This window comes from Amyelois transitella, chromosome 23 (assembly GCF_032362555.1).
Source record: "Amyelois transitella isolate CPQ chromosome 23, ilAmyTran1.1, whole genome shotgun sequence".
Classification (NCBI taxonomy): domain Eukaryota; kingdom Metazoa; phylum Arthropoda; class Insecta; order Lepidoptera; family Pyralidae; genus Amyelois; species Amyelois transitella.
In genome coordinates, this window is record NC_083526.1 from 7,217,437 (window position 1) to 7,245,397 (window position 27,961).

The 27,961-nt window shown below is 37.6% G+C and overlaps 1 protein-coding gene across 1 annotated transcript; it reads right to left on the reverse strand.

Annotated features, from left to right (window-relative positions):
* Positions 1–27,848, reverse strand: LOC106129282 (octopamine receptor Oamb). The gene is made up of 9 exons (XM_060951025.1): positions 27,731–27,848; positions 20,252–20,394; positions 8,232–8,468; positions 7,176–7,383; positions 4,398–4,551; positions 3,111–3,387; positions 1,945–2,162; positions 1,208–1,369; positions 1–247 (listed from the first exon to the last, which is right to left on the reverse strand). Exons 1-9 carry the CDS (start codon positions 27,846–27,848, stop codon positions 244–246), a joined length of 1,521 nt encoding a protein of 506 aa, XP_060807008.1. The 3' UTR covers positions 1–243.
* Positions 27,849–27,961: the final 113 nt, after the last annotated feature.

Consider the following 27,961-nt stretch of genomic DNA (forward strand, 5'->3'; position numbering starts at 1 on the left):
CCATATTTATAGACAACTATACATGATTCAGACTGTGCTCTGATTAATTTTAATAAACGTACTATTTCTTGTCTGTCTAGCTATTAATACCTATATCATAACGGTGTTAACACTTCAACAGTTTCACAATAACGAGATAGCAGTTTATTCGTAACGGTTATCGTTACGCGCACAGTAAGCGCATCGCTAGACACATGCGACGGTCGTTTGAAACTGGGGATTGTGCCGCCGCATGGCTTGACGTCACCTGAAAAAATAAACAAGTGAGTTCCTTTATCATTAACTAGAGGCCGCCCGCGACTTCGTCCGCATGGAAACCCTATCAATCCCGCGGGAACTCTGGGATAAAAAGTAGCCTATGTGTTATTCTGGGTCTTCAGCTACCTATATACCAAATTTCATGGTAATCGGTTCAGTAGTTTTTGCGTGAAAGAGTAACAAACATCCATACAAACTTTCGCCTTTATAATAGTAGTAGGATAGTAGTAGGATTTAATTACTAGCTTTAGCATTTGTTGGTGTCTATCGGCTCTTTATTTTTCGTTCATTTATCTTTTCCTTCCCTCTTTTCTGCGTGTTCCCAATTCAACCTTCAGTTCGGAGTCCCTAGTCGGCTTCTTTTGTTTTTTTTATAAGCTACCTGTGTCATGGACATGAAAACTATAGTGAATGCAGTAGTAGTTCCTCACGCGGTCTCTCAGCTAAACTCCGTAGGTACATCCAACGCATTTCATCTCCGTGATATACAGTTCTTGCAAGAACCGTGATTTCAGCATTTTTAAAAATGTTATATTGTATTAGGCATTTGTCTTCATTCTAAACTGATAGTAAATGACGATACATAGGTACATACATATGGTCACGTCTATAGGTATATCCCTTGCGGGGTAGACGGAGCCAACAGTCTCGAAAAGACTGAATGGCCACGTTCAGCTATTTGGTTTAATGATAGAATTGAAATTCAAATAGTGACAGGTTGCTAGCCCATTGCCTAAAGAAGAATCCCAAGTTTGTAAGCCTATCCCTTAGTCGCCTTTAACGACATCCATGGGAAAGAGATAGAGTGGTCCTATTCTTTTATTCATTGGTGCCGGGAACCACACGGCGAAAAAATAAATGACGAAGATGTCACATGTCTATCTAAGAGATACCTACCCATTCGATCGTTCTCTCAACTTGAGCTACCAGAAGCGACGACATTTCCTACCTTTCACTAGCAGTTGAGACAGGTTGATCGTGTTCCTCCAAAGAGTGGGAATGCTGAGCTGCTGCCAGTCTAGCAGCCCTTCTAGAACCTTCCCCGTCAGACTCCCTGCGCCCTCCATCGCCGCCGCAGAAGCACTTGCAGATTATACGTTTGAACGCGAACCTGGAATTAGCAATGTATCGATTAGCGATTGTCACTTTGCACTATAAGCTGTCATGAAGAAGAAGCACAGTTGTAAAAGTCGTTTTTGTGAAGAGTCTGACAGTGGAGAATCTTTAAATATATGTAACTAGTTGTGGCCGCGACTTCGTCCGCGTGGAATAGTTATTTTGAGCATCATTAAAGTAATCAAGGATGAATAATTTTCCCCGCCTTTTTTACATTATCCATTATTCGCTCCTAACAGTTGCAGCGTGATATTATATAGCCAAAAGCCTTCCTCGATAAATGGTCTATTCAACACAAGAATTATTTATCAATTTGAACCAGTAGTTCCTGAGATTAGCGCGTTCAAACAAACAAACTCTTCAGCTTTATAATATTTGTATAGAAGAGTCTTCTGCCAGATTGGATAGGAAAAAGCATAGGAAAGAACTACTACATATATTTTTAACCCAACCATCTTGCCACGACCCCTGCATAATTATTTCGCTTCATCCACATTCATTATTCGCTTCGAGTAAATAACAATGCTGTTTAAGAAATTCCAAACCAACAGAACATAAAAACAAACATACCTGAAATCTTTAGAAAAGAGAGCGTAAATGAGCGGGTTGATGGCAGAGTTGCAGTAGCCGAGCCAGAAGAGAACGGAGAAGACTATGGGCGTCACGCATTCTCCGCAGAAGGCCCTGACCACGTACACGCTGAAGAAGGGCAGCCAGCAGAAGACGAAGCCGCCCACGATTATCCCGAGGGTCTTCGCCGCTTTAGTTTCCATCCTAAACCGCTTCACCTGTAATATGATACAATATTTTAACAAAGATCGTGAAGTTCAATATGTGACGAGAGATCTTGGCAAGTGGAAAGAGGTAGTCTCTGCCTACCCCTCCGGGAAAGAGGCGTGATTTTATGTATGTATGTATTTTAACAAATACATACATACATATGGTCACGTTTATATCCCATGTGGGGTCAACAGAGCCAACAGTCTTAAAAAGACCGAATGGCCACGTTCAGCCATTTGGCTTAATGATAGAATTGATATTCAAATAGTGACAGGTTGTTAGCCCATCGCCTAGAAAATAATCCCAAGTTGGTAAGCCTATCCCTTAGTCGCCTTTTACGACATCCATGGGAGAGAGATGGAGTGGTCCTATTCTTTTTTTCATTGGTGCCGGGAACCACACGGCATATTTAACAAAATAAGTTGTTGACATCAAGTTAGATCAAGTAGTTCCCAAAGTTTATATGTGTCTCCCTTGATTGTTTTAAATTATCTGGAGAAAAACTTTCCACTTGCCACGATCTTTGCATACTTCTTTCGCTTCATCCACATTCGTAACTCTCTTCATGCAAGCTCGGCAGCTTCGGGACATGACCTTTTGCCTGGACGTCCTTAATACGATCAAGGTACGTTCATCTAAGTCTTCCCACGGCGACCTTTCCATCCACACTCCTTCTATATTTGCTTAGTCAGCTGAATATTTCAGAGACAGATCAGCAAAACAGAAGCAAGACAGTCTTACATACATACATATCATCACGTCTATATCCCTTGTAGGTAAGACAGAGCCAAAAATGTGATTCAATATGTGACAAGTTGCTAGCCCATCGCCTTAAAAAAGAATCCCAAGTTTATAAGCAAATCCCTTAATCGCCTTTTACGACATCCATGGGAAAGAGATGGAGCAGTCCTATTCCTTTTTCTATTGGTGCCGGAAACCACACGGCAGTCTATTACCTGCGCTTTTATATTCCTCTTCCCCATTCTCCTGGTCGTCCTAGGCTTATCATCATACTCCTCATACGACAATCCTGGCGACAGCAGATGAGGCCTGACTCTCAGCCGACTCTCAGTCAACTCTCTGCCGTCTCGTTCGTAATGGACGGCGTAGAGAGAAGGGCTGGGTGAGCGACTCGGAGACCTGGAATTTTCTAATGCTGGACAGATTTGTTCTGATGATGGATAGGAGACTGAGATCTTGACTTTCTCGTGGGCTCGCCTCGCGCTGGAATGTCTGGAATATTCGGGGTAATATTTGTCAATTTGATAGTTCTATTATTTGGAAAAATTATCATGAGAGTATGTCCTTTTCCAAGGTCTTAACAATACTTGTACAAAGTTCCATTAAAAATCGGTTTAGCTTACTGTAGCATTTGCATTTATAAAATTATTTGGGACTAGCTGTTGCGCGGGCGTCGCTCTCGTGAGATACCCCAATCCAGAAAAACAGCCCATCTATGTCGCTCCTGAAGGTTTCGCGTCTCTGTGTGAAATGTCTTCAACATAGGTATAGACCTACGTTTTGAGTTTATTCGTCACAGACTCATTACGCAAATACAGTGGACCCCCGATAATCCGGCGCCCCCTTAATCCGACATGTCTTTGAATATGTAAGTACCCATAACATATTTGACAATCTTCGGTATTGTAAAAATGCCGTGAGGTTCCCGGCACCAATATAAAAAAGAATAGGGTCACTTCATCTCATATTCCGTGGATGTCGTAAGAGGCGACTAAGGGATTATTAACTTGTGATTCTTATTTTAGGCGATGCGCTAGCAACCTGTCACTATTTGAATCTCAATTCTATCATAAACCCAAAAAGCTGAACGTAGTCTGTCAGTCTCTTCAGGACTGTTAGCTCTGTCTACCCCGCAAGGGATATAGATGTGACTATATGTCCTGCATTATGTTTTTCGGATTACCGGAGATCCACTGTATATTATCTGGAACAGTATTAAAGTTTGAAGGCCTCTGTGGCGCAGCGGTAGTACGCTTGTCCGTGACACCGGAGGTCCCGGGTTCGAATCCTGGCCAGGGCATGATGAGAAATGAACTTTTTCTGATTGGACTGGGTCTTGGATGTTTATCTATATAAGTATTTAATATAAAATATAGTATCGTTGAGTTAGTATCTCGTAACACAAGTCTCGAACTTACTTCGAGGCTAACTCAATCAGTGTCTATATATATGTCATAGTATATATTGTCCCGTGTATATAATGGAATTGATGAAAGACTTACCGTCTCAATCTCTCTGGGGAAGCGCTTAGAGAAGTGCTGGTGGAATGGTTAGAAGCCGTTGAGAGTGGAGAGCCGTGAGGTCTAGCTGACCCCCTCCCTCTGTGTATCCTTAGAGTGAGACGGTTGTCATCAAAACGGCTGCCCATGCCTGTGCCTGAAATAGTTTTATTAATTTACTTAACTACCTTTACCGAAACCGCCGAGTTTGCATGAAGGGAGTTACGAATGTGGATGAAGCGAAGGAAGTATGCAGAGATCGTGGCAAGTGGAAAGATGTAGTCTCTGTCTACCCCTCCGGGAAAGAGGCGTGATTTTATGTATGTATAAGTACATGTACTACTTTAAAGCCGCATTAAAATTTCTGTTTTAATTCCCGTTTAATTTGCTGAAAAGATAACTTTTTCAACGTTTTTTTTATATTTGTATCTATATTCATAAAGGGACTAAGGGATAGGTCCAAAAACAAGTTTATTAGTTAAACACAATCATACATAAAGTCACGTCTATATCCCTGGCGGGGTAGACAGAGCCAATAGTCTTGAAAAGACTGAATGGCCGTTCCGACGTTCAGCTATTTGGCTTAATGATAGAATTAAGATTCAAATAGTGACAGGTTCCTAGTCCATCGCCTAAGAAGAATCCCAAGTTTAAAAGCCTATTTCTTAGTCATCTTCGCTTAAGGGTAAAAGCTTGTAATAAAATAAGTGGTATTAAGTTTTTACAGATCTAACATTCAGTAATAATAAAGTTAGTCCCACAGAAAGTCCTAGACATAATAATCCCAGAAAATAATACTAAAGAAGACTGAAGAGGTGTTGAACATCGAGTGTTAAAAATACTTAGACGTATACATCTGAAGCTCTTGACCTACACATCAAAGCTTCGTGAGAGCTTTCCTACATTATTCAGCGTTCATTAAGAAATATGAACCGTTTTCTTGTGTGTGGAATTTTGTTTTGGTGAAAAAATGTTCCTTTGTGTTGTGATTTGTTTTTTCGCCGTGTGGTTTACGGAACCAACAGAAATAGGAATAAGACCACTCCATCTCATTCCCATGTATGTCGTTAAAAGGCGACTAAGGGATAGGCTCAAAAACTTCGGATTCTTCTTTTAGGCGATGGGCCAGCAACCTATCACTATTGAATCTTTATACATACATACATATGGTCACGTCCATATCCCTTGCGGGTAAGACAGAGCCAACAGTCTTGAAAAGACTGAATGGCCAAGTTCAGCTATTTGGCTTATTATTATTTGGCTCAATTTATTTATTTATTTAAACTTCATTGCACAAAATACAAATGTATAGCACAATAGGCTATTTGACAAAGTTCTAAAAACTATCTTAGGGTATTTATTTGTTTATAAGGAGCCCTACAAAAATACTTTTCTGCCTTTATTACAGATATTTTATTAAAAAATCGAAAAAGAAAATGAAATATTCAAATATGCCGCCAAAACGCGACTTTTAGCAATATGGCGGCCATGGCATGCAGTGACGTAAATTTCGTGTAAATATCATACAAAGCTTGTTGGTGTTTCGAAAAGTTTTTATTTTCTCTTGTTTTATTTAACTTGTGCCACGTCATATGTGTGAAAATTATTAATATGAGTTCCTATAAATGTTGTGCAGTGCCTCAATGCACTAATACAACAATAAAATCTCCTACGAAACTGTTTTTTTCTATGCCGATGGATTTGAATATTCGCAAGAAGTGGTTTCAGATTATGATCTAAGATCAGTGGTTACCAAGATATACTTCCATTGATGTTTTCACATTCCTCAGTTCGGCAGCATAGAAATCTGGATTGTTTTTGAAGAAGACGCCAACCATTATTGCGTCCACTTTTGGTAGGTTTCGACTGTCAGCTTTCGCGGAATTGGTTTCCATTATTAAATACCTATGTTATCTGAATAATCCTGAGCGATCAAACACTTATAAAATCTTAAAAAATAATAGCGAACACTAAGGAACGGTACGACCCACAGTCTGTTTATGGATAATTGACGTCATAATAGAAATAGCCAATCACGTTCGTTTTTAGTCACGTGACAGCTGCATAAATAACCCTAACTTTCTGAGACGGATTTTGTTAAAATAATGCAATATTTTTATCTCGCGTTAATACAAATTGCTCCAAAAAAATAATATTAAGACTGATGACATAAAAGAAATGTATATTTTTAATACAGTCAAATAGCCTATTGGCGGACTTAATGCTAGAAGCATTATCTACCAGTCAACCATTGGGTCTTACAGAGAACTTAATGTGGGGTTAAACTAAATAAATATATGTATTTATACCTACACAAAATATAAAATAAAATAATTATAATATACATATATAAAAACTTCAATAGATAAACAATATACATAAATAAATAGGTGCAGCGATTACCGAAATGAGTGAAAAGGCGATATTAAATACCCTCGCGACTCAAGAAAAACCTGTATACCCGCGATTTGAAACTAGAACGACTTGGGGATGTCCTGATGGACTCAGGAAGTGAATTCCAGAGCCTAACAGCCATAACGGCGAAAGAATTGGAGGCAATACCTGTACGGTGAAAAGTGATAGCAAGAGTTAACTTATTTGAAGAACGTAGGACTTTTTCGTGAGTAGAACTTAATAGTTGGAAGTCTTTTTATTGAGAATGGTATAGAGCTGACTTAAAATGTGAAGATTTCTACGGTTACGGATGGGGAGCCATTTAGCTTTATAAATGTATGTATGTAAAATTGAGGTTCCTGAAATTAAAAAAAAAGTCAGTTTTACCTTTAGTAGTCCTGAATCCCTGGTTAATAGCCTTGGTAGTCCTGACAGCAGCTTTATAAATTCTCCAATAGAAGAACAGCATCACGAACATGGGTATGTAGAATGAGCCCAGGGCCGAGTAGACTACGTATCCGGCGTCGTTGGTGAGCTCACAAGTCCAAGGGCAAGGAGGGTTTGGGGTCCAGCCGTCTTTCTCTGACTCTTCAGTCTGGAAAGAGAGGAGAACAACTTGAAAAAAAGAAAGAACTTCCTTTCGAAAATTTCTTTTTTTTTTAAATAAAATTTCTGTGAAATAAAGGATATTCTGTCTATTTATCAGGTACCTACATACGAGTTCGTTTATTTTAACTGATTTTTGTGTCATGTCATACAAGACAATAGTTAATGATTAATACTAGAGATGTGAATTAAAGATCTGGAAATCTTGCGAGTTTTCGGATCAACATATCACGACATTCTAAGAAAAAGATCATAAATCATATTTTTTGCGTGATGAAAGGATATTATGTTTTCAGCATTTTGCAAGTAAGACAAATATGATTATTCTTCACATAAAATTTGCTATTTGTTCATTTACCGCTTATTTTTTAAAAGTGTATATATAATAGATACTTATATAGATATACATCCAAGACCCAGGGCAATCAGAGAAAGTTCTTTTCGCATCATGCCCTGGCCGGGATTCGAACCCGGGACCTCCGGTGTCACAGACAAGCGTACTACCGCTGCGCCACAGAGGCCGTCGTCTGTGAACTGATCGAGACTATTCTTCTAGATATTTCTATCGCGTATTTTATGATAGGTTAGCAAAGCTACTCGAGCGGAGTGAAAATCTTCTGTTAGAAACTATAGATAGCTTCTTGTCCTTTCTTCCGATCAAAAGGATAGCTATAGGATAGGATAGCTGACTGCTATCCTATCCTATAGCTATCCTATATCGGGCTAGAGATATAGCCTAAGCGGGACAGAGTAAAAAAGAAGCATATAGGTACAGTCATAGCACCCATAATCTAGCCTTCTAAAACTAAGATAGCTGCTTGAATGTAGTATAGATACCTTTTTGTCCTTCCAACCGACTAAAGGCGGGAAACAGATGACAAACGACAGCACCCATAGCCCAGCTATAAGTGCCTTAGCTCTCTTCCTGCTCATAATGCTAGGGTAGCTGACTGGTCGGGTGACTGCTACGTAGCGGTCCAAGGATATAGCGCACAGGTTGAGGATTGAAGCTGTGCACATCCAAACGTCGACGGCCAGCCATACTGAGCACCATACGTCGCCGAAGATCCATACCTGGAAGACCAAATAGTGGAATTTATTTCAATTAATTGAAAAATACATACATACATACATACGATCACGTCTATATCCCTAGCGGGGTAGACAGAGCCGCCAGTCTTGAAAAGACTGATAGGCCACGCTCAGCTGTTTGGCTTTGTGATAGAATTGAGATTCAAATAGTGACAGGTTGCTAGCCCACCGCCTTAAAGAGGAATCCCAAGTTTATAAGCCGTCATCCGTGGGAAAGAGATGGAGTGGTCCTATTCTTTTTTGTAATGGTGCCGGGAACCACACGGCACTGTAATGGTGCCGGGAACCACACGGCATTATTGAAAAATATGTATCTCAATTCCATCATAAAGCCATACAGCTGAACGTGGCCGATCTTCTTCCAGACTCTGTCTATCCTGTAAGGGATCGAGACGTGATAAACTCCCATCTGACCTACGGCTCCCTGTAAACAAGCCAACCCAATAATTAATCTGTTTACGCCAGTAACACACGCGTTATCGCACAAACTAACTTACCGACTAACTTGAGATTTATAGCGACCATAACTCATCTTAAGAGGATAGTGAATGATTACTATGGGGAACGGGGGATCGTAAGGCCGATTAAGGAAGGTAGGTTGCGAGTTGTGATAATTGGAAATGATGATTGACTTTCTCCAATCTAAGGACGTTCAGTACCTTTTTATTTTATTTCTTTCTTTCATACTTATATCAAAGAAAAACCAACATATTTGTATGTTTACTAGGTATATTATGAAGAGAAAATATTGCTACGAGTATGTTGATGAAAAGACTAATGTCCACGTGAGAGAAAATGGAAATATACGTTTAACATCTTGATATGATACCATATACAAAACGCACCAATTTAATAACTACACTCAAACATTTCTAAGTTCCTAGTCGAAGGTATAAACTTACTTAAAGTAAACTAAACTTATACAATATATGTTTAAACCAAAATTGGACAGTTTCATACTGGAGTCATTTTCATGTAAATATCTGATTTACCCACTTTAATATCATGTTCAAAAGTCACATCTCTCCGCAGAGGCGAGTATTGAACTCCAAAGTATTGAAATCAGACGTAGTTATGTGATAATCGCAAACATAAAAACACATTATGCCGTGTGGTTCCCGGCACTAAAAAAAGATTAGGACCACTTCTTCTCTTTCCCATGGATGTCGCAAAAGGCGACTAAGGGATAGGTTTATAAACTTGGGATTCTTTTAGGCGATGGGCCAACCTGTCACTGTTTGATTCTCAATTCCACCATCAAGCCAAAAAGCTAAACGTGGCCTATCAGTCTTTTCAAGGCTGTTGGCTCTGTCTACCCGGCAAGGGATATATGTATGTAGACGTGACTCTGACGTTTCGTAACGTGTATCTATAAAAACACATAAATGAGAAATGCAGTGTCATTTTTCGAAGTCGGTTCAAAAATTATTAATCGTATCGTGATCTACGATTTTAATAAAAAATAATTTCAAAGTGACATTCACCACATCGCTATAGTGTAGGTATTCAGATAGCAAAAATTCAAAAGCAAATAACTTTGAAAGTTCAAAGCACTGATCAAAAGCTTTTGCTCCCTTTGTAAAACTTAGATAGCATTTGATCTTTTGAAAAATAAGTTTTATTTACTGACGTTATTAATTGGTGAAAAATTAAATGAAATTGAAGATTTCAATAGTATTTTTTTTTGTTTGCCGCCGTTTCCCAAATAAATAATAAACCTTTGTCTTGAAAATTGACAAGAACGAAATATGTCATAATCACCTAGATTTATATGTAAACCAAATTCTTTCTGTTATATTATGTAGCTTTTGCCCGAAAATCTTGTGAATAATTAACTATTTTCTTGAAATTCACACGAAAAAATCTGGTAAGTATCTAGTTATGATATGAACTGTCAAAGTTCGTGTGTGGAATTGTTGAGGCATTTGCAGCTAAAGTCAATTAACTACAATAATAATTATCAACAAAAAGAGAAAAAGATTATATTCCGAATAAATCTATTACCATTCTAGAAAATTCAAAATATTTTCCAGAAGAATCTCAATTCGTACCAACCGAAAACAGACATTAAAGCTGAAAATATTCCTAACTCAAAACACAATCAAGAATTTTCACGAAAAACAGAACTCCTTACAAAATCTTATAGCAAAGTTTTCTAAATGCAAATTTTATTTCATTATTAGAAGGCGGTACGTGCTGCGGTGGCGGAAGATCTTAAATGTATTCTTATTGGTCGAATAACTTGAAATAGAATGGTAGTAGGTATTATGTACTACCTTTACCTTACTTCTCATTCAAAAGTAGACTATGTACTTATTTGTCCAATGAATGCATTCATATTTTAAATTTACAATTTATTTAAGTAGGTACCTACTTACTTATCTACCTAGTTCTTCATCTAATAATAAAAGAAATATAAATATTTCGGTAGTGAATTGATTCGAATGTCTTAAAAAATCGAAAAGGGAGATGTTAGGAGTACTCGTAATCGTGGAATATGCATGAAAAGAGTATTGAGGGTGGAGGAAGCGGGAGGCGTGAAAATATGATTAGGATTATTAAATCAAATCAGGATTATCAAATCAGGCCTTAAGGTTAAGTAACCTGGCCTGGTTTGACAATAACTATTAAATTTCAAGTAAAAGTTTTAGATGGCAATAAAATTCACATCACATCTACAAGTCTCGTCAATACCAAAGTTAATTAAATTTTATATCGCCCACATCTGTCAGTTCCGGCGCTGGCCGCAACGCTGACAGACGTGTGACGTCGTTCATTTGAAGCCAATTTGTGCCCACATTGTATTGACTAGCGACCCGCCACGGCTACGTCCGTGGTACATACTTACATAACCTACGCAGATAATGTACCTTTTTAACGGTAAAAGAATTTCAGTATATCCGAATATACATATATATGTATAAGCCCATATAAAGATGCAAACTTAGTTTAGTATTGAATCGATCAAGGTTACAAGAACATCCAGTTACCTGAATGTGCAGGTTTCATGATGACTTCCTTCGATAAGAGCATCGGTAAGTATTCTAACTAATGTCAATAACTTCGAAAAAAGTAATTGGTAGGTACATGGCCGATGTGGGATTTGAACCTGTGCCTTTCTGCGCAATAAAATTAAAATTTGTACCCAGGTATATGTAGATTGACGGGTGGTAAGCGACATTAATTTATCTATCCACTCTAGCTGTGCCCGCGACTTCGTCCGCGTGGAATAGTTATTTAGGGCATCATTGAAGCCCTCAAAGATGAATAATTCATCCCGTTTTTTTTCACATTTTCCATTATTTCTTTGCTCCTTATAGTTGCAGCGTTATGTTATATAGCTTTAAGCCTTCCTCGATAATTGGTCTATTCAACACAAAAAGAATTTTTCAATTCGAACCAGTAGTTCTTGAGATTAGCGCGTTCAAACAAACAAACTCTCCAGCTTTATAATATTAGTATAGATTTACGTTCTCACATCTGGAGAGAAGTCCAAGGTGAACGAATGACCAAGATTTCGAATTGGGTAATTCAGATAAAACACGAATAGACTCCTTTTTGACCTCCGCAACCTTTTCAGGGGATCCTAACCTTACTAATATCATTAAGGCGTAAGAATGTGTGCATGTTGGTTTATAACTCATTCACGCATCATCTGCTGGACGGATTTTGATGAAATTTGGTACACAGGTAGATCATCTGGATAACATAATAAGTAATTAAAATCAATCCCCGGCTAGTTGAGAAATAAGAGATTGAAATTCAATGAAATCACTTCACTTTACCATTTTCCCTTGAATCGCGTGATTGGCTAACTCCCTCGCGACGGAGCAATAAATTGTATCTTGAATTAATTTCCTTCGAATGGATTGCCTTGCGCACGAATTATATATGTTGGAATCTTAGAAAGGTAACTGTCTTTGGTGTAGATTTATAAAATTAGTAAATATAAGTATATACGCGACAGATTACACAGATTGAGTTAGCCTCGAAGTAAGTTCGAGACTTGTGTTACGAGATACTAATCCAAGAATACTTTTTTATAATCAATACTATATGTATATATGTTTGTATCTCAACGTTAAACCCAATATATCAATGTAGAAGGGAACAATAGACAGTATTGCGAAGTGAAAGAAGATCAACTTTTGTAACGTATTTGAAGGAGCCAATCCCTGGGCATATTCGTGATTGAGACCCCTGAATAGCCGTTAATTATATATTCATATATGTCTTCCCTCTAACTCTTAGATAAAACATTAAGATAGTGTTGCAAATATTTACGTTTTGTGCGTGTATAGCTGAACGCAGCTTATCAATTTTTCAAGACTGTTGGCTCTGTCTACCCCGCAAGGGTTATAGACGTGATTATATGTATGTATGCAATTTTTGGCCGGGGAGACCCGGCCAACGCTACGCTACGCGCGCTAGGAATATCAATTATTATCGTGTAATATTTTAGGAGTGTGAATTTTTGTAATGTTTTCCCTCACCGTAAGTACACCGTAATTCAAACTAACGTACACATCTTAGAAAATAGTAATTGATACATGGCCGAGGTGGGATTTGAACTTATGCCCTTCTGCACATTCACGCCTTTAAACCGGGCACGTTACAGTGAACTAATTTCTTGATTCTAAATTCAAAAGTTTTATTACAGTTCTAATGCTTTTGTTTATATCTACTGAAACAAGTATGTCACATAAGTCTTCTAAATCTGTCCACTGTTAGTAATTTTAAAGGGGCGCAAGTTAACTGTTTGCCCCGGGCACAACACTCGGACAATACACCCCTGAACCCTTTTGTTCGTGAGTGGGTTCGCAGGTGCGTGATTAATCAGCCACCATGGTGCCTTATTTCCTTATTAAGGTGTGACCAAACTGAGTCCGAGATTTTACTGATTAGATGATTATTTTTTCAGTTGTAAAGAGCAAGAGAACTATAAAGAAACGTGAAAGTAAAACCTTTTTTTAGGAATATTTGAAAAATACGTACACGTATCACGTCTTATTTATTTACGGTATAGGCAGAGAGAATAGGCTCGAACAGACTCGAAGGTCATGCATGATAAAGGAATTTATTTATTCAAACTTCTATCGATACTCGTACAACACCAAATCACCTGCAAGGTTTTTTACAAAACACATGACAATATTCGACAATCAGACAGTGAAAAGTTACTAGCTTAAAAATTTTTGCAGGAAGCTGAGACGTCATAATTAGGACTACGCTCAGAGGACGCTTTGAGTATTTATATAATCGATAGGCAGATGAAATATTTTACCTGCTTATGTTTGTTCCCACCTTTATTGCATTAACCCTTGCGTGCCACTATAATTATTTTCTCCGGACCCGACCAAATGAGCATACCTGGATCGTATAAATAGTTTTATTGAGCAAGTTTTGGAGTATATAACTTTTTATGTTGTATGGTTTGTCTTAATCCCTATCCTCCTGGGGTAAGTCCCGATTGTGTCCTCACCTCTCTGGAGTGGAGTATGACCGAGATCCTGAAGTATTTACGTAAAGTCAGATTGTTATACGAAGTGACTCCCGTCTGATGTCCGCGACATCTTTACTAATATTATATTTATTTATTTATTTAAACCACATTGCACAAAATACAAATGTATAGCACAATTGGCGGACTTAATGCTAGAAGCATTATCTACCAGTCAACTTACCAGTCTTCTAGAGATTTATAATTGGGCAGGCAATTTGGCTTTAGTAATTTAGGGTTTTACTTAAAATTCCTTCAAAATAGAAATGGAAGGCCTTTTTTATCGACGGGCGTGCTTTTTACTATATAAATTTAGCTAGATCCAATGTCTCTACAACCATGAATAGTTTTGTTGAGTAAGTTCCGCAGTGAAGAACTTTTGATGTTGAAACTGCTGTCAGAGAAGTGAATTTGATTGACACTTTAAAGATTATAACTGATTCACCATTACACAAAAATAATCTGTATTTCAAAACGTGTTGAAATGTGATTGTGTTTATCTTTGCAGGTTGTGAAACTTTACATATATACATATAAGCACGTCTATATTCCTTGCGGGGTAGACAGAGCCAACAGTTCTGAAAAGACCAATTGGCTACGTTCAGCTGTTTGCTTAATGATAAAATTGAGATTCAAATAGTGGTAGGTTGCTAACCCATCGCCTAAAAAAGAATCCTTAGTTTGTAAGCCTATCCCTCAGTCGCCTTTTACGACATCCATGGGAAAGAGATGGAGTGGTGCGTTACGACAGCTCCAGAAGAAGAATTTCTATCGGTTACAACAAAACCTTCGACGCCAAAGGTTCAATTTGAAACACCTACACCAATACAAAATAGCATCTACACATATGCTATTTTGTATTGGTGCCGGGAACCACACGGCAATAAAAAATAAAACAAATAAATTGCAATTATTATAAGCGTAGCCGAAGCAAATACACCCTCACCCCCTTACCGAGTCTCCAAATGACTTAACGAATGAACAGCAAGAATTATGAGTTTGGGTTTGTAGGTGAGACAACCTAGTGATAAAAGGTACCCTTGCCATGCATCCCGCACACTCATCACTTTAAGGTTAACCCGTGTCAGGCGGCAAACTTTATTGTTAGGGTACGTTCACACCTGAGACGAGATGCGACATTTTAACTGAGCGACTTAACATTTTAACAATGCTTAACTATATGGTAAACGATTGTATAGGTACCTGTAATTGGTGTTTTCACAAGAACAATATGTAAGTATGTCCCTGTCATTGAATGTAGTATGTAAACACTGTTGGTATAGGTACCAATTAAATAAATAAATAAATAAACTTTTGAGAAATTCGTGCGGAAGGGTTAAGATAAAGTCTAGTTATATGAACTTATTAACAAGTAATTTTTAAGGATACTTCTCTCAAATTAGGCGCGTCCCGGCGAAAAAACAGGTCGACTTAACCAACGAGTTTGCAAATGTGAGTCAAATTGAAATTATTATTTACAAGAGGCCGCTCGCTACTTTGTCCGCCTGGAATCAATCCCGCAGGAACTCCGGGATAAAAAGTAGCCTATATGTTATTCTGGGTCTTCAGCTACCTACATACCAACTTTCATCGTAATCGGTTCAGTAGTTTTTGCGTGAAAGAGTGACAAACATCCATATTGACATACTCACAAACTTTCGCATTTATAATATTAGTAGGATTATAATGGGACATTTCAACATCACTTAATAATTGTCATAACATTTGGTTTCACAACATCGGTTGACGTCAAATAAATTAACATAAACTAAGTTTACTGTCGCTTCCAAAGCGTCAGTGCAGACGAAGCGGTAACAAACTGCACTGCAGCATTTTCTTCAATAACTTCAACTACACAATTATCCAAACTTGGAATATAAATTTGGACGAGAGAATACATTGTTATAATTAATTGATTTATACGAAATTTAAATTTGAAATAGAGTAAGGTATCGTGGATAAAAAAAATAATAATATCTGCCTAACTACATCGGTATGAATATTTTTGGGTCATTTTCCATTATAAACAGAATTTACGGTTCGCGGTATTTTTGTAACAAAAAAAAATATATTAATAAACCGAAAATGGGTTTTCCGAAACAATTTAATAAAAGCTTTATTATCCCCAGCGAAAATAATTAAATTCAATATCTTAATATATAATCCCATGGAATATTAAACGGTACCATCATTCCTGTAATTAGACAGACATTGCTTCGGCGGCAGATGTTCCCGAAGGGTTAACATTGGCACAGTCTGATACCAACCTTAATGTTAAAAAATAAAGTCTATTTTCTTTACAATCGCCTCAGAGTTACACCATTGAATAAAAATCAACTTTATTGACTTAGCATTAAGGTTGTATCTAAAAATATTGATGAGAAATTTTTAAGGTTCCAATTTGAATTTGAATTCAAACAGTATTGGGATAAAGTTGTTATTTGTTAACGTTGAAATAATAGTTGTTTCCTGATCTTTTGTTGTACCTACTGAAGTTGTATGAAAGCTGTGAAATATAGTCATATATTTTCAATTAGCTTACAGCGGGGATAAAAATCGCGAATCGCGAGAGAAATATAATTATTGTAATTACTTATTGCAAATAGGTGGAAATCGAACGGTCAAGATGGCCGACTGAAAAGCGTTAGGCAAAGGTTCATTGCTCAATCAATGACTTTTTTTTTGGGTTGTCCTATGGAACACCAAAGTGGTTTAGTAAAGCGTTTCATGGTATTTTTTTCCCCCGGTTTACAGTAGGTAATGGAAGCTAACTTATCATGAGGATAGCTGCACATTCAGCCAACTATTAAAGGAAAGGTGTAAAGTGCCAGGGACCACACGGCACATCCTTCCCATGGATGTCATTAAAGGCGACCAAGGCTAAAAAAGGTAAGGCTAATAAACTTGGGATTCTTTTTTTAAGCGATGGGCTAGCAACCTGCCACTTATTTAATCTAGATAACATCATTAAGCCTTATAACTTATCGCGGCCTTCAGTCTTTACAAGACTGTCGGCTCTGTACACCCCGCACACGCAAAAGATTTTTTACGCGACTTACGTTAGAGACGTGTTTAAATGTATAACAGGAAAATAAAAAAAGGGTAGATAATCAGGGGTTTAAAAATAAGCATGCGTTACATACGAAAATAAAACATAGCGGTGACGTGAGGTCGTTTCAAATGATAGTTCTGGCACTGACATGCCACACTGGAGGAGGGACGGTACGTCGGAATATCAGATTTCGTCCACTCTTTAATACAGTCACGTCTTCAAGATATTTCAGTAGTGGTGACATTATATTTATTTTGAAACTGGAGTAGATGCATATCTATACTAATATTATAAAGCTGAAGAGTTTGTATGTTTGAACGCGCTTATCTCGGGAATAACTGGTTCGAATTGAAAAATTATTTTTAACGTTGAATAGACCATTTATCGAGGAAGGCTTTAGGCTATTTAACATCAAGCTGCAACTAAAAGGAGCAAATTAATAATGGAAAATGTGAAAAACAAACGGGGATAATTATTCATCCTTGAGAGCTTCAATGATGCCCAAAATAACTATTCCACGCGGACGAAGTCGTGGGCACAGCTAGTAAATATATTATATACGCGACAAATCACACAGACTGAGTATTACCAAAGTAAATAGTTGTAAGTATACTATTTTATAAGACACACTAATGACATGTGTAAGGGGTAAGTCTGCGTAAAAGCTTGTATGAAGTAGCTATGTATAGACGTAGAGAAAAGGCAGACTGAGTTTTGATATACGGAATAATGAAGCACCAATATTATGCCGGTCCACTGCATACACGTCTCACGCACCCACACTCTCATCAATAGTGTGACAGACGACCGCCTGTAAGTCATAATTGCGTCACAGATTATCTCACGAAATGGCAAGTTTTCATCTCACACATTGTGATGTTTCACTTTTTTTAAAGCTACACTCCGTCCACCTTTTTTTGTACTTCGAATGTATGTATGTAATTGACGCGTGTGCTATAAATACTTCCTGCAATCATCCTTTAAAACAGATATAAATTTTATTTAACTATTCTAATGTTTAAGAAAAAAAAAAAACCACGCAGAAAATGTTACGAAAATACAAAAAGTTAACTACTTATAACATAAGAAAATAAAACATGTCGGCGACGTGCTGACGTTTCAAATGATAGTTATGGCTGTGACGCGTCACATAAGACGGAGGGTCGCCGGTTCACGTCAAAATCTCAGATTTCCTGCGCCTTTAATACAGTCACGTCTTAAGATATTGAAGTGCGATGACTTTATTTTTTTTTGTACTGGACTAGCATTATGAAATGTAAGTATTGGTGACAGCATATCAACCTGCCCAAATTCATTGGGAATTCGACTCTTTTACCAGGTCTTAGGGTTAGAAGGTTAACTTGAAATGCTGTTGACTGTACCAGATGGTACAGATCATCTGTCGATTGATCCTCCGCCGATCCATAGCTTCCTATGGGTAGACATATTTTTTTCCTGATTTCGTTATTTCCATTTATTAATAGTTGTTTTGTAGGAAAAAACAGTTTTATAACAAAATTTTAGTAGGACATATCGGGAGAACATGTGAAAAAATCTATTTTCCATCTTGGCCTGCCCGATGATCGTTTGGTTTTTAATCAATCGGTCCACAGTCATGTCGAAATTAACTAGGTTCTTTTAGTTTACATTGAATAAATTGTCAATTGAATAAAAAAAAATGTGTCTATTTTCACTTCTTCCCCCTAGCTTTAGTCCCGATTGCATCCTTATCTCTCTGGAGAGGAGCCAAGGTTAAGCCCTTGACCATAGATCCTGAATTGGGTGCCGGACTCCCATCTGACTCCGCAACCTTTACAGAACCTATCCCATATTGGAACACATATTTACACATCCAGTTGCCTGAATGTGCAGGTTTCCTCACGATGTTTTCCCTCACCGTAAAATCATTGGTTAATATTCGAACATACATAACTCTAGTCATTGTTACAAGGCCGCGGTGGGATTCGAACCGGTGCCTTTATGCGCAACACGCGTTTTTAACCGGGCACCTTACCCATTCGACCACCGACTCTCGATAGAATACACACCGTATCTAGCATTTAACGAAATATAGGTCTATACCATGAGTACAGCTTTTGAACCTCTTTTGAGGAAACATTTCGGTATAAAATAACTTTTGCTTTCGGTTTCAATTGATTTTCGTATTTGAGTGGTTTTAGTGGTTGGCTGGGGTTGTTTTCATTAGTTATAATAAATGGCTTCTCGCTAAGTAGGTTATTCATCTAAGCCAAATGTTTTTGGGCTTTGAAAATCTTGTTTGCATAGAGTTATTAAAAACGTAATTTATTTTGCATTCCTCAAATAATAATATTTAATAATGCCGTGGGCTTGATAGATAGGCCACGTTCAGCTGTTTCGCTTAGTGATAGAATTGACATTCAAGTAGTGACAGTGTCCAACCCATCGCCTACAATATGAATCCCAAGTTCCCTTAGTCGCCTACGACATCCATGGGAAAGATATGGAGTGGTCATATTCTAAAGTGCTGTGAACCACACGGCACAATCTTCAATCTTCTTCTTCTTCACAATCTTCAATCTCAAAAGGAGCCCAGGGTGTGGTAAATCTACACGGACCTTGACGGCCTCTGTGGCGCAGCGGTAGTACGCTTGTCTGTGACACCGGAGGTACCGGGTTTTTTTTTTTTTTTTTTTTTTATTCATTATTATAGGATACTATAATTATATCGCTTAATAATTGTCGTATGATTTAACACCATTGGTTGACGTCAAATAAATTACTTAAAAACTAAGTTTACTGCCGCTTCCAAGGCGTCAGTGCAGAAGAAATGGTAACAAACTGCACTGCAGCATTTTCTTCAACAACGTCAACTTCACAATATTAAATTATACTTAGAATAGAATGTGGACGAGAGAATACATTGTTCAGATTTATATATTTATGAGATTTAATATTGAAAAAAGAAAAATATATAATTTTCGAATCCCGGCCAGGGCATGATGAGCGAAGAACTTTTACTGATTGCCCTGGATCTTAGATGTTTATGTATATAAGTAGATATTTATTATAAAATATAGTATCGTTGAGTTAGTATCTCGTAACACAAGTCTCGAACTTACATCGAGGCTAACTCAATCTGTGTAATTTGTCCCGTATATATTTATTTATTTTCACCTGCCAGCAAAGAAGCCCAGGGTGAGGTAAACCTTATACTATCTAAGATATACTGACCTCAAAAACTTCCCTGGTGGCTGAGAATGGCAACACAGCCACTCCCACCAACAAGTCAGCCACAGCCAGGGACACTATGAAGAGGTTGGTGACACTCCTCAACTTGGAGGAGCAGAGGACGGCCGCTATCACCAAACAGTTCCCTGGGAACAAAATGTACTTTATTAGTACAATAATGAAGTCAATTAGTGCCGTGTGGTTCCCGGCACCAATAAAAAAAAAAGAATAGGACCACTCCATCTCGTTCCCATGGATGTCGTAAATGGCGACTAAGGGATAGGATTATAAACTTGGGATTCTACTTTTAGGCGACGGGCTAGCAACCTGTCACTATTTGAATCTGAATTCCATCATAAAGCCAAACAGCTGAACGTGGCCTATCAGTCTTTTCAAGACTGTTGGCTCTGTCTTCCCCGCAAGGGATATAGACGTGATTATATGCATGAAGCCGTGTTATTAGAGCGTTACGGTGTAAAATTGAGTGACAGGATAAGGTACAGTACCATAAGAGAATGTAATTGGCTATTGTAATCTACGGAAGAATCTACATGCCGGAATGAGTTGATAAAATGGCACATAAATACATATAATCTCGTCTATATCCCTTGCGGGGTAGACAGAGCCAATAGTCTTGAAAAGACTGATAGGCCACGTTCAGCTGTTTGGCTTAATCATAGAATTGAGATTCAAATAGTGAGAGGTTGCTAGCACATCGCCTAAAATTAGAATGCCAAGTTTATAGGCCTATTCCTTAGTCGCCTTTTACAATATTCATATGAAAGAGATGGGGTTGGTCCTACTCTTTTGTTATTTACCTGTATTAATGAATACAATTTGTGTTGGTATCAAGTAATCATCCATTAAATAATAAAATCACGTCCATATTCTCTGCGGGGTAGATAGAGCCAAAAGTTTTGGAGAGACTTCGGCCACGTGCAGCTAAATTCAGATTCAAATAGTGACAGGTTACTAGCTCATCGCCTACAAGAAGAATGTCAAGTTTATTTGCATTTCCCGCAGTCGCCTTTTACGACATTCACGCGGATGATATGATACTAATGTAAACGAAAACCAGACGGCACGTGTTAGAAATTATTTTTAAAGATTAAAATCTCAAATAATTCTTATCTTGTTATCCTTCAAAATATGTAATTGATCAAAATTTTGTTGTAGCCTCAGTGCTCATATTAATTGGCTGTTAGGAGAGTTTTTTTTCCTTCTTCGAGAAGGAAACAAGAAATTTGTAAATGATGCGTGTAAGACGCATAATTTTATTAATTTGTTGTTTACCTCTCCGTCATTCAAATAAATTTTTATATTTCTTCAATAACAGTAGAAACTCAATTTTAACATTAAAGCCAAACAGCTGAACGTGGCCTTTCAGTTCCAATCCAGTAATCCAAGACTTAGTCGGCTCTGTCTGCCTCGCAAGAATAGAATAGATTTATTTTCAAAATCAAAATTACAAACAAGGTATCACTTATTGACGTCACATCACTTAAATCTAATTATAACTACTACAGCTTCCAAAGGGCATGTGTAGAAGCAGCGGCGGAACAAATTACACTGCAGCATCTTCTTCGGACATCAAGGGATATAGACGTAACTATATTTATGTAATAGTACATAGATGAATCCAGAATATATAACACTTTACGGACTGCCGAGTAAAAATAAAACTTTAATACCGGCCATTTCTATTGATGGGAGACATAATATTATGGTTATTACTTTAATCGCCGCCCACGAATACCTTCCCGAGCACAACATGTGCGTTCCAATAGCTTTTGAAGCCTCAGTATTTGGAAATAGTTTTGTATCAGTAAAACTTTATTGGACGACGATGATGCGACGCTCTTACGGAATAACAGCGTGAGGAAACCTGCACATTCTGCCTGAATGTGCAGGTTTCCTGGATGTGTAACCATGGATCCAATACGGGTTAGGTTTACCTGCAAAGGTTGCGGAGGTCAGATGGGACTCGCTTCGTTTACAAACCTGACTCACTCAATCACGTCTATATCCCTTGCGGGGTAGACAGAGCCAACAGTCTGAAAAGAATGATAGGCCACGTTCAGCTGTTTGACTTTAAGATAGAATTGAGATTCAAATAGTGACGTAGGTTGCTGGCCCATCGCCTAAAAGAAGAATCCCAAGTTTATAAGCCTACCCCTTATGCGCCTTTTACGATATCCATGGGAGAGAGATGGAGTGGTCCTATTCTTTTTCTATTGGTGCCGGGAAATAAACGGCGCCAAACGGTTTTTGTTACCCAAAAAAAAGGAAATCTATAAAACTGATAATATTAGTCCTACTCGTAGATGCATTACAAAAAAAGCCTCATACAATCGTACCAAACTCCCCAAAAAGTACTTACAAAATAAAATATGGCGGCCGCATAAAGATAAAACTTAGTTTTGTTTGATAGAAAAAGTTCATCTTTCCAAATTGGAGGCGTCTCCTACGACTCTGAATCTGGCCATTAAACTTTCTCAACTGCTAACGATAATACTTACAAAGAATTGTTGGATTTCACACACTGCACGATATAGTTTTACACCTGTCAGATAGCAACACTGATTATATGATATTTGTAGAAATAGTACTGCGATTTCCGACTGCAAAAGGGAGGTTTTTACATACATACATATATGGTCACGTTCATATCCCTTGCGGGGTAGACAGAGCCAACAGTCTTGTAAAGACTGAATGGCCACGTTCAGCTTTTTGGCTTAATGATAGAATTGAGATTCAAATTGTGACAGGTTGCTGGCCCATCGCCTAAAAAAAAGAAGAAGAAGAAGTTTGTAAGCATATCCCTTAGTCACCTTTTACAACATCCATATAAAGAGATGGAGTGGTCCTATTCTTTTTTGGTATTGGTGCCGGGAACCACACGGCACAGGGAGGGTTTTAATTATTTACTGTCTGTTTTTTTAAATTTGCGTTTATTGAACGATAACTCGGTCAATAATGAACGATTTTTTGGGTTTGAAAGAATACACTCTCGAAATTCTTTATAAAATGCTCAACCAACGCATTTTATACAAAATATCTTATATCACTGAAATATTTAACAAAAATAGCTAACGATCATATTATAAACGCGAAAGTAAGTTTCTTTGTTTGTTATTAATCATGAGTTATCTACCGAATTAATCTTCTTGAAATATTTATAATAGGCTATTTTACACCATGTAAAAAAAAATATAAAAATGCACGTATCTTATAGATTTTGTAAAAAATAAAAGAAAAACATCGATCATTATTCATAAAAGTGCAATATGGATTTCATAATTCAATTTAAAAAATCCTCTTTTTTAATCTGTTCTTCAAAAGTCGAAAACGCTATCCGCCATGTTGGGTACTGACGTAACGTCATACTTTTAGTAAACAAATATCGAATCGAAAACATATTGATGATGTCAGGCTCTGTTTATTTTGAAATTTTAAAATTTCTATCACGTTTTTGGGTTTTTACTCTTTAATAATTTAATAGAATCATGGAAGACGGTTTTGTGAAAGCAGACAATATAAATCTACCGAGGATTAATACGTTGATGGTGGCGAAATTTTTTGCGTCCAATCCCGATTTCTGTTCTGCTGAGTTAAGAAATGTTAAAACAGCGATGTAAGTATTTATTCTATTAAACATTCTCTTACAATACACAATTATAATAGGTAAATTATTACACAACTAATCCAACATAACCTATTTTTAAACGGTTTTATTTAGCTCACCCCGTTTGTTTTATTTATTCTTGGGTCAAATTTAGTAATTCAAATTTCACCCTCTTCCTGTCAACCGATTAATCTGAAATTTTGTATACACTTTGGATTTTGGTGACAATATAATTACCTATGTTTATTCATTATCATTATAAATTCAAGATGGCCGCCGTTACAAAATGGCGGATAATTTAGGTTTCATTAATCCCATCAATATGGGTATCAAATGAAAGGGCTCAACATGCAGAATACAATATACTATAAAAAATGAAATCCAAGATGGCGGCCTCTACAAAATGGCGGATAACTTAGGTTTTATCAATCCCATCAACATGGGTATCAAATGAAAGGTCTCAACAAGTAGAATACAATTTACTATTCAAAATTAAAATCTAAGCAGTGGGATAAAATGTAGCCTATGTTACTCCTGAAGGTTAAGTCTATCCCTGTGCCAAATTTCATTCAAATCGGTCCAGTAGTTTTTGAGTTTATTCGTTACAAAAACAAAAAACAAGTCTTTCCTCTTTATAATATTAGTATGGATGGGCGCAGCCACTAAATGGCGTATAATAACCCTGTGGATCACGCAGTCGTATACTTAGGTGCGAAACTGTTTGAAGAAGGTCAAGCCTACGTGGCTCTTAGTAGAGTAAGATCTTTGCAGGGACTACGTATAGAGGAGTTGGACTGGAATAAACCAACGGGCAAGAAACCTTGCAATAATGAAGCACTAAATGAATTAAACAGAATGCGAAATAAAAACTAAAAACTAGAAAATAAAAATAGGTAAAAAACTTTTTAAGTTAAACGGTTTTATGTAAAACATACATTGCAATGTTTAATATAAATGTACTAAAAACCAAAAAATAATAAAATAGATACAGTCGTGGGAATTATAAACATATGCATAGACTAGACTAAAATAAAACTGTGGGGCACGTCAATTGTCTACAATCGTTGATTAAAATCGGTTGAACAACTGCCTAATTATAGTGTAACATTACAAAACAAACATTTTAATCAACGATTGTAGACAATTGACGTGCCCCACGGTTTTATTTTAGTCTAGTCTATGCATATGTTTATAATTCCCACGACTGTATCTATTTTATTATTTTTTGGTTTTTAGTACATTTATATTAAACATTGCAATGTATGTTTTACATAAAACCGTTTAACTTAAAAAGTTTTTTTACCTATTTTTATTTACTTTAGTCTTACGTAGAGCCGTTTTGTTTACTAAAAGTATGACGTCACGAGTCAAAACAGCATGGCGGATGGCGTTTTCGCGCGAAAATACAAAATCATAAATAATAAATCGTTTTTAGAGCACTTTTCGGCTTCAAAAAATTTTAATAAAAATTCTATAGGTATAACACAGTCTCAGGATTGATTTAAAACAGTTTTCAAAAAAGAGTGTAATAGCCTATTGAGAGTTTGTAGAAGGACAAATTAAACAGATCACACAAACTTGTGTTACGAAATCCTAACTCAACGATACTATATTTTACAATAAATACTTATATAGACAAATATCCAAGTTTCAAGAAGACTAATAGGCCACATTCAGCTGTTTGGCTTAATGGTAGAATTGAGATTCAAATAGCGACAGGCAGCTAGCCCATCATTTTAAAAAAATCTCAAGTTTATCAGCCTATCCCTTACTCTCCTTTTAAGACATCCACGGGAAAGACATGGAGTGGTCCTATTCTTTTTGTATTGGTGCCGGGAACCACACGGCACACATAAAGACAAATATTTGACGAGCGCAGATATTTGACGATAACAATACATACATACATACATAAAGTCACGTCTATATCCCTTGCGGGGTAGACAGAGCCAACAGACTTGTAACGACTGATAGGCCACGTTCAGCTGTTTGGCTTTTAGATAGAATTGAGATATAAATAGTGACAGGTTGCTAGCCCATCGCCTAAATGAAGAATCCCAAGTATATAAGCCTACCCCTTAGTCGCCTTTTACGACATCCACGGGAAAGAGATGGAGTGGTCCTATTCTTTTTTTTGTATTGGTGCCGGGAACCACACGGCACGCCAGCCTGGTCAGCCAACTGATGATCAGCTCGTGATAATCAATAAGTTTTTATTCGAAAAAATCAAATGTGAATTAAAAAAATAACTTGACTTATTCACTTGTCGGGGTGGAGAGGAAAGCGTAATATAATTAAAAGTCTCTCAGCTCCGGCGCGGCGTTCGTTGCGAAGTTTTTCAATATCACGGCCGTCGGGTACATCTGTCGCCGACATGTTTACTTGTTGATCACGGGCGCAAATGTACATATAGTCACGTCTATATCCCCTGCGGGGTAGACGGAGCCAACAGTGATGAAAAGACTGGAAGGCCACGTTCAGCTGTTTGGCTTATTGATAGAATTGAGATTCAAATAGTGATAGGTTGCTAGTCCATCGCCTAAAATTCCAAGTTTTTAAGCCGATCTCTAGTCGCCTTTTATGACATCCATGGGAAGGAGATGGCGTAGTCCTATTCTTTTTTATGTTTGTGCCGGGAACTACATTGCACTGTGTAAGATACCTATATAAAACATATAAAATATATGTATAAGATATGTAAAATATATATATAAGAGCAGACACTATATCAATTGATTTTCCAGATTAAATCTCATGAACTTACTCAGAAGCGGATCACGTAGCTCGTAGCACCGTAGCCGTAGCACGTGCTACGCCGTAGCTCCGTAGACACAAAAGGCTAATTTAAAGGTTTTCCGACTTTTACCAGCAAAGGAGCGTGATTTAACGTGTTTTAGGAAATTATTCGGCTATTGTGAAGCTTTGAAACGTTTTGTAGATCAAAGATAAGGTTTTACGGGTGAAATTAGGAGAATTTTATAACGTTTATTCTATTACGGCTCACTTTTATTGTTGTTAACATTTACCCGATAACGATTTACAGCGTTTTTGTTGTATCCTTTTGGATTTGTGATGTATTTTTTATAATGTCACTTTTTTTTAAACTTTTATCAAAAGAATTGTGCCGTGTGGTTTTGGGCACAAAAATAAACAAAAATGGTGGCTTTCGTATTGAATGAATGATTTATTATGTATGAATGAGTCGTAATACAGTAATTACATTTGTTCATTTGTTACATTTTTACACGTAAAAGGTGACGAAGGGACAGGCTTATAAACTTGGAATTTATCTGTAGACGATGTGCTAGCAACCTGTAACTAATTCAATCTCAAATCCGTCATGAAGCCATACGGCCTGAACATGGCCAATCAGTCTTTTCAAGACTGTTGGCTCTGTCTTCCTCGCAAGGAATATAAGCGTGACTATATGTATGAGACTCAAAGATGGAAAAATAAGTGAGTCATACTTCTTTGTCTTCTACTATTTACACTTATTAAAATGATTCCAGATTACTTCTGTAGCAAGCCTACATTGATCAAGAAATCACAATGCTGATGACTTACAACAATTATATCTTTGAGAGTGCTTCAGTGTATTGGGGTTAAGATTATTTGCACCAAAATGACTCCAGATTACTTCTGTTAGGAATGTTGTATCACATTGGTGGCGGGATTTGAACCCGCGCCCACTCAACAGCAATGACCAACAACTCGTCCCAGCGGACGCGCTCCAGCAGCGCCGCGCATGCTGACGCGTTCAGCGACCGCATATTACGACCGCTGAGCTCACTCCAGGTTACTCCTGCTAGGAATGTAGTATCTCATTGGTGGCGGGATTTGAACCTGCGCCCACTCACCAGCAATGACCAGCACGTCGATGAGCGCGAGCACGGCCAGGCTGGCCAGGCCGGCGGGCTCGTCCCAGCGGACGCGCTCCAGCAGCGCCGCGCATGCGGACGCGTTCAGCGACCGCATATTACGACCACTGACGTCTTTGGAGCCGTCTCCAGACAAAACTAATTTGAAAGACTGTTGAGAACAAGTATGAGCCTGAAGGAGGTATAGTTGGTTCCCCCTATTGACAAAGC